At 41.7% G+C, this 8028-nt stretch overlaps 1 protein-coding gene across 1 annotated transcript in view; it reads left to right on the top strand.

Annotated features, from left to right (window-relative positions):
• The first annotated feature begins 446 nt into the window (after positions 1-446).
• LOC111979622 (sickle tail protein homolog) overlaps positions 447-8028 on the top strand; it is a 52794-nt gene continuing 45212 nt past the window's right edge. Inside the window, exon 1 of the mRNA XM_070448871.1 lies at positions 447-965. Within this exon, the coding sequence (XP_070304972.1) occupies positions 740-965 (226 nt within the window). The 5' untranslated portion in view covers positions 447-739. The remainder of the gene's footprint in view (positions 966-8028) is intronic.

Here is an 8028-nt window from a genome sequence, read left to right as displayed (position 1 = left end):
CAGCTCGGGAGGGCATGCAGATTTCCAAGAGGCAGCCTATCAGAGAGCAGAGCTCACTACTCTACAGAATATATCTGCCTCTGTTAGTGAGGCTGTAGCTGCCTGCATGCGCTGGAATCCATGCCTTCCCAGCAGACGCATTACAACTGTCAAACTGTAATCATCTGTGCTGTTTGCAGCCTTATGAATTAATATGGTGTAGGCTAAACATTCTGCTCTGAGATTACCTTCATAATAAGGATGGGTTTAACTTTTACCCCTGGCAGCCGTTTGACTAGATTAGGGGTCATTTGTCAACAGTGTGGGATCATTTAAGGATTGTTTACTATAAGCATGTGAAGAGATTAACAGAGAGAGAGAGAGAGAGAGAGAGAGAGAGAGAGAGAGAGAGAGAGAGAGAGAGAGAGAGAGAGAGAGAGAGAGAGGGCTCGTGACTCTCCCAATGCAGACCGTACTGCAAGGCACAGCGCGGCAGAGTGCACACGTGGAATCGACTCTCAGCTGATGAACTACAGTCTATCTAACTAAGGAGCTGGGCTTTGTCTTAAAATACCTTTTTCTTGTAGGCGACAGACAGCTCAGCTTTCGTGTCCAGTCAATACTTGACACTCAGCCTACAGAGATCACCCAGAGAGTTTGATTACCAACTGGATTGACTGACTGACAGAAGTGTGTGAGAGAGAGAGGAGCAAGCCGGAGGGATATACAAGACGCCCTGGAGTATCTGACCGGTGGAAAGATGACATCCAAGTCATCCAGGCAGGGCAGACCCTCCTCGGCAGGGTCCAAGCAGCCTTCTCAGAGGAAGGAGTGCCCAGCAGGTAATCGCTCCTGTATGCTGCGGGTCGGGGAGAGGCTTATGAGGGCTGGGAGTGAGGGGAACCTACATGCTGTGAGACCCAAACCTGCCCAGCAGACACCACTGGAGGGGGGACACCAAAAGTCCGGCTCCATCACAGCCAAAGGTAGGAAGTCTTAAAGGTCCAATGCAGCTGATTTTATTTCAACAACAAAACATTTTTGGCTAACAATTAAATTCCTTACTGTGATTATTTTCAATTAAAATTTCAATTTAAACAAAAATATCTTCTTAGTTAAAAGCATTTTCTCAAGCAAGAATTTTGTTCAACTGTCTGGGAGCGGTCTGTGTAGGGTGGGGGAACACTTATTGCAGAAAAGGTTTGGAACTCTCTTACTTATTGGTCTATTAACTCATTTACCACCTGGTGATGTCACCATGGAGGTTAAAACTCCATCCCACCAAAAATGGAGAAAAAAAAGCTATTACACATACACTACCGTTCAAAAGTTTGGAGTCACTTAGAAATGTCCTTGTTTTTCAAAGAAAAGCAAAAATGTTGTCCATTAAAAATCCATCAAATTGATCAGAAATACAATGTAGACATTGTTAATGTTGTAAATGACTATTGTAGCTGGAAACTGCAGATTTTTTAATGGAATATCTACATGGGCGTACAGAGGCCCATTATCAACAACCATCACTCCTGTGTTCCAATGGCACGTTGTGTTAGCTAATCCAAATGTATCATTTTAAAAGGCTAATTGATCATTAGAAAACCCTTTTCCAATTATGTTAGCACAGCTGAAAACTGCTGTGCTTATTAAAGAAACAATAAAACTGGCCTTCTTTAGACTAGTTGAGTATCTGGTGCATCAGCATTTGTGGGTTCGCAAACTGGCTCTAACCAGAATAGAAGGAGGAGTGGGAGGCCACCAGTCTCAACGTCAACAGTGAAGAGGCTGCTGGCCTTCAAGGCAGAGTTCCTCTGTCCAGTGTCTGTGTTCTTTTGCCAATCTTAATCTTTTTATTGGCCAGTCTGAGATATGGCTTTTTCTTTGCAACTCTGCCTAGAAGGCCAGCATCCCGGAGTCACCTCTTCACTGTTGACGTTGAGACTGGTGTTTTGCGGGTACTATTTATTGAAGCTGCCAGTTGAGGACTTGTAAGGCGTCTGTTTCTCAAWCTAGACACTCTAATGTACTTGTCCTCTTGCTCAGTTGTGCACCGGGGCCTCCCTCTCCTCTTTCTATTCTGGTTAGAGCCAATTTGTGCTGTTCTGTGAAGGGAGTAGTACACAGTATTGTACAAAATCTTCCGTTTCTTGGCAATTTCTCGCATGGAATAGCCTTMATTTCTCAGAACAAGAATAGAGTTTCAGAAGAAAGTTCTTGTTTCTGGCCATTTTGAGCCTGTAATCAAACCSACAAATGCTGATGCTCCAGATACTAAACTAGTYTTAAGAAGGCCAGTTTTATTGCTTCTGTCACGGTCGTCGGAATAATTATCGGACCAAGCTGCAGCGCGATATGGTTTCCACATATAATTTCTTAGAAACGCACAAAACAACAAAGAAAGAACGAAACAAACAACAAACCGTAACAAAGACGTGTAAGATACACTAACTCAAAACAATATCCCATAAAACACANTTAAGAAGGCCAGTTTTATTGCTTCTGTCACGGTCGTCGGAATAATTATCGGACCAAGCTGCAGCGCGATATGGTTTCCACATATAATTTCTTAGAAACGCACAAAACAACAAAGAAAGAACGAAACAAACAACAAACCGTAACAAAGACGTGTAAGATACACTAACTCAAAACAATATCCCATAAAACACAGGTGGAAAAAATGCTACTTAAATATGATCCCCAATTAGAGACAACGATAGCCAGCTGCCTCTAATTTGGAATCATACCTAACACCAACATAGAAAAACTAAACTAGAACCCCACATAGAAAATAATAACTAGAAAAAAACCCAGTCACGCCCTGACCTATTCTACCATAGAAAATAAGGGCTCTCTATGGTCAGGACGTGACAGCTTCTTTAATCAGCTCCAGAGTKTTCAGCTGTGCTAACATAATTKCATACGGGTTATSTAATGATCAGTTAGCCTTTTAAAATGATACACTTGGATTAGCTAACACAACGTGCCATTGGAACACAGGAGTGAYGGTTGCTGACAATGGGCCTCTATACACCTATGTAGATATTCCATTAAAAATCTGACGTTTCCAGCTATAATAGTCATTTACAACATTAACAATGTCTACACTGTATTTCTGATCAATTTGATGTTATTTTAATGGACAAAAAAATTGCTTTTCTTTCAAAAACAAGGACATTTCTAAGTGACCCCAAACTTTTGAATGGTATTGTATATACTGTATATAAAACTGCACTGGTCCTTTAATGTCTATAGACTTAAACTGAGTATACCAAACTTACACTGAATACACTGAATATACCAAACATATACAAACACCCCTTTTTGCCGTCACCCTATATTCGTCGGGGCAAGGACTCTACATGGTGTCGAAAGCGTTCCACAGGAATGCTGGCCCATGTTGACTCCAATACTTCCCACAGTTGTGTCAGGTTGGCTGAATGTCTTTGGGTGGTGGACCATTCTTGATACACACAGGAAACTGTTGAGCATGAAAAACCCAACAGCTTTCTGGTTCTTGACACAAACTAGTGCACCTGGCATCTACTGCCATACTCTGTTCAAAGGCACTTACATGTTTTGTCTTGCCCATTYACCCTCTGAATGGCACACATACACAATCCATGTCTCAATTGTCTCAAGGCTTAAAAAACATATTTAACCTGTCTCCTCCTCTTCATCTACGTTGATTGTAGTGGATTTAACAAGTGACATCAATGAGGGATCATAACTTTCAATTGGATTCACCTGGTCAGTCTATGTCATGGAAAAAGCAGGTGTTCTTTATGTTTTGTAATACTCAGCATGTAGTCTAAGGCGCTCACTGCTGTACTGCAAGCCTTTAGTGGCAATTTACTAACTCTTTGTTTTCTGTTGATGTACTGTATCAGTCATAGGATGCTGTATCGAAGTTCTGTAGAAGTTTCTCTGCACCACAAATGAATAATAGATCTGACGATGTACAGCCAGTGCTACGGTAGCCGACAGTACAGTCTTTTGAGAATGACACAAATATTCATTTTCACAAAGACTGCTGCCTCAGTTTGTATGATGGCAATTTGCATATACTCCAGAATGTTATGAAGAGTGATCAGATGAATTGCAATGATTTGCAAAGTACCTCTTTGCCATGCAAATGAACTGAATCCCCCAAAAACATTTCCACTGCATTTCAGCCCTGCCACAAAAGGACCAGCTGACATCATGTCAGTGATTCTSTCGTTAACACAGGTGTGAGTGTTGACGAGGACAAGGTTGGAGATCACTCTGTTATGCTGATTGAGTTCGAATAACAGACTGGAAGCTTCAAAAGGAGGGTGGTGCTTGGAATCATTGTTCTTCCTCTGTCAACCATGGTTACCTGCAAGGAAACACATGCTGTCATCATTGCTTTGCACAAAAAGGGCTTCAAGGCAAGGATATTGCTGCCAGTAAGATTGCACCTAAATCAACCATTTATCGGATCATCAAAAACTTCAAGGAGAGCGGTTCAATTGTTGTGAAGAAGGCTTCAGGGCGCCCAAGAAAGTCCAGCAAGCGCCAGGACCGTTTCCTAAAGTTGATTCAGCTGCGGGATCGGGGCACCACCAGTACAGAGCTTGCTCAGGAATGGCAGCAGGCAGGTGTGAGTGCATCTTCACGCACAGTGAGGCGAAGACTTTTGGAGGATGGCCTGGTGTCTGTCTCTTATACACATCTAGATGTGTATAAGAGACAGGTACATGATTCTGTGCCGTAGCAGTCATACACCCCCCCTCCCCCGTTTCAATCACACACCCACACACACACACAGCCACACACACACACACACACACACACACACACACACACCTGTCTCTTATACACATCTAGATGTGTATAAGAGACAGGCGCTACCATCAGTCCTGTGTCATGCCACCAGTAAAGCATCCTGAGACCATTCATGTGTCGGCTCACTCACAATTTTGCCTAAGAACACAACCATGAATAAAGAATGGTACCAACACATCCTACGATAACAACTTCTCCCAACCAACCAGGAACAGTTTGGTGACGAACAATGCCTTTTCCAGCATGATGGAGCACCTTGCCATAAGGCAAAAGTGATAACTAAGTGGCTCGGGGAACAAAACATCGATATTTTGGGTCCATGGCCAGGAAACTCCCCAGACCTTAATCCCATTGAGAACTTGTGGTCAATCCTCAAGAGGCGGGTGGACAAACAAAAACCCACATATTCTGACAAACTCCAAGCATTGATTATGCAAGAATGGGCTGCCATCAGTCAGGATGTGGCCCAGAAGTTAATTGACAGCATGCCAGGGTGGATTGCAGAGGTCTTGAAAAGGAAGGGTCAACACTGCAAATATTGATTCTTTAAATCAACTTCATGTAATTGTCAATAAAAGCCTTTGACACTTATGAAATGCTTGTAATTATACTTCTGTATTCCATAGTAACATCTGACAAAAATATCTAAAGACACTGAAGCAGCAGACTTTGTGAAAATGAATATTTGTGTCATTCTCAAAACTTTTGGCCACGACTGTACATGATTCTGTGCCGTAGCAGTCATACACCCCCCCTCCCCCGTTTCAATCACACACCCACACACACACACACACACACACACACACACACACACACACACACACACACACACACACACACACACACACACACACACACACACACACACACACACACACACACACACACACACACACACAATTACTGTACAGTATGCAGAGAGCTTAGATCACCATGTCAGAGGGTCATTTTGTATTGTCATGCATTCCTGGGCGAAGCACATGAGTCTGACCACATTGTTCTGCCTAGGCCCTCTCATCTGCCAGTGGATTAAGCCCTCGGGTCAATCCTTGTAGCTCTCATTGTGCTGATTAGTTACATTTGCCCTCTTATCATCACATTCCCTTTCAGTAGAGTTGAGTTAATCTCCTGCCCCTGTTCAAAAGCAACTGCTGCAGCAGACCGTCTGATTGCAAATTGAATTTGACTTTGCCAACTCTGCAGCTGGAATCAGTCACAAAGAGAAAAAACATTTCTCACACTATCCAGGGTACAAATGAGGGTGTGAGAGAATTCAACTCACAGGTGCATGTGGCCTATTCACACTAGTAGAAGTATAAAAGTATTTTTGCTTTCCACTTTCATTTTTTATTTTCCTTTTCTTTGCAGCTTTTTATTGGGATGTTTTTAGTCAAGTGCGATGTTCCAGAAACATTTTAACAAAGTCATAGGAAAATTCGCTCAATGTCATAATTCAGCATTTAAGGAACTTCCTCTTGGAGTTCTGAAAATATTGCTAGATTTCCAAGCCTAGATTTCATTCTGGCTTCATGCACGGAGAGGCTACTCCCCAGGTTCCCTAGGTCGTTTGAGCTGATGAATAATGGCTGCAATACATGTCCTATAACTAACAGATTACGTTTGTTGTGGCTGTCTATCTATCGTCAGCTGCTGCCAGKGGCAGACTTAACACCAGCGGCTCCATGTATTCGGAGAAAGATCTGAACACTAATCCTCTGCTCTCCTCTCGGGACATGATACAAGACTGTTGCCCTAAACCACCCTTAAACCATTGCTATTCAAACTTTTTCAGTGGGGGCTCAATTTTTTCCGCCAGAATTTCTGGGGACCCCATTTTTTCCCCAATAATTTCACCCCGCCGCAAATCTAATGACACAACCTTAAAATCTGTACTTTTTCATTTTTACATCAATCATTTTTACTCAGTAAAATTGTATCTTTCCAATTATATTTCTCAAAACGTTTGTATATTGACTCATACAATAATCTAYATGTACTTCTATATTGTATTATTTTTACATTTTGGCAACCCCAATGCAGTTCCACCGCTAGGGGTAGCGACCACTGCCTTAAACCATCCTTTTTTTAAATGTCTTCCCTTTCTCCTTACTTTGTGATGAACTATCTTTCTCACACTGAGCCCTCGGCTTAAATATTCTCACACATCTTCTCACACTTGCTGTGAAATGCAAATGACATACAKTAGAGTTAAAATAGGATAAAATAGAATTTACTGGTCTTCTATTGTGAGTGATAGTAATTTTGCAATTTAGTTTGGAGTAAATAACCTGTTGCGTTTCGTGTGTGTATGATTAATTGTCACATATTTTTGATGTTTCACAGTTATTAGAGTTAGCATAGAGTGTAATTGTATCTCTAAACGGTGGCTTGAGGCTCGTACCTGCCCATTTCTAATTGTTTGTTCGGCCTCAACACTCCCAGTAATCTGTGAATGGTGTATATAATCATAGCTATCGTTTTCACTTTTAATCTACTTTTTTTTGTGCCTCACAAAGACTTRCAGTGGACACCGTCTGGTGGAAATCATTCCTGCAGTTCAAGCATATGTTTCTGATGTCAGAAAGGGGGGTTTAAATGAATCTCTAAACCACAAGATCACCCAAAACTGTAGTATTAAAGCAAAAACAGATCTCAACACGCTTTCACAGGTTTCAGCTTCAAAGTGATGCCTATTTTTTAGATAAAGATAATGTGTCCTTATCAACACCTTGTTTCCAAAGATATAGATCTATTTTTAAGTATTGACATGTGTTGAAAGTTTATGCTTCTAAACAGCAACATTCAGTAGGCTAGATTAAATTGATGGCCAAATCTGATGGTATGACTATCAGATTAATGATCCACATAATGTGCAAACCTTGTGAAATTGTACCCAAATGCTCTCTGTCAATGGAAACATGAAGACCGTTTTTTATGATGTGGGGTAGACATGGATTCAGGATGTGAATAATATTTTCTGCAAGTCATTACATTGTATACCTTATTGCCCCMAAAAATACTTATCTGTGCCTAATTAGACATAACAGACTTTTTTCATTTGGACTAAGTCACTTCATTTTCAGTTATGTAACCCTTGTGAGTGTGCTTCCAAAATTGTAAAAAATTAGCATTGCAGGCAGCAGCCTAGCTAGCAGACCCTGATTTGCTCTGACAGCTGCGTGATTTCAGATCAGACGGAAGTCCGCCCCATCCTATCCCGTCAGTCCCAACCCCCACCTCCCACTG

This window comes from Salvelinus sp. IW2-2015, linkage group LG19 (assembly GCF_002910315.2).
Source record: "Salvelinus sp. IW2-2015 linkage group LG19, ASM291031v2, whole genome shotgun sequence".
Lineage (NCBI taxonomy): Eukaryota > Metazoa > Chordata > Actinopteri > Salmoniformes > Salmonidae > Salvelinus > Salvelinus sp. IW2-2015.
This window is presented reverse-complemented; position numbering and strand designations above follow the sequence as displayed.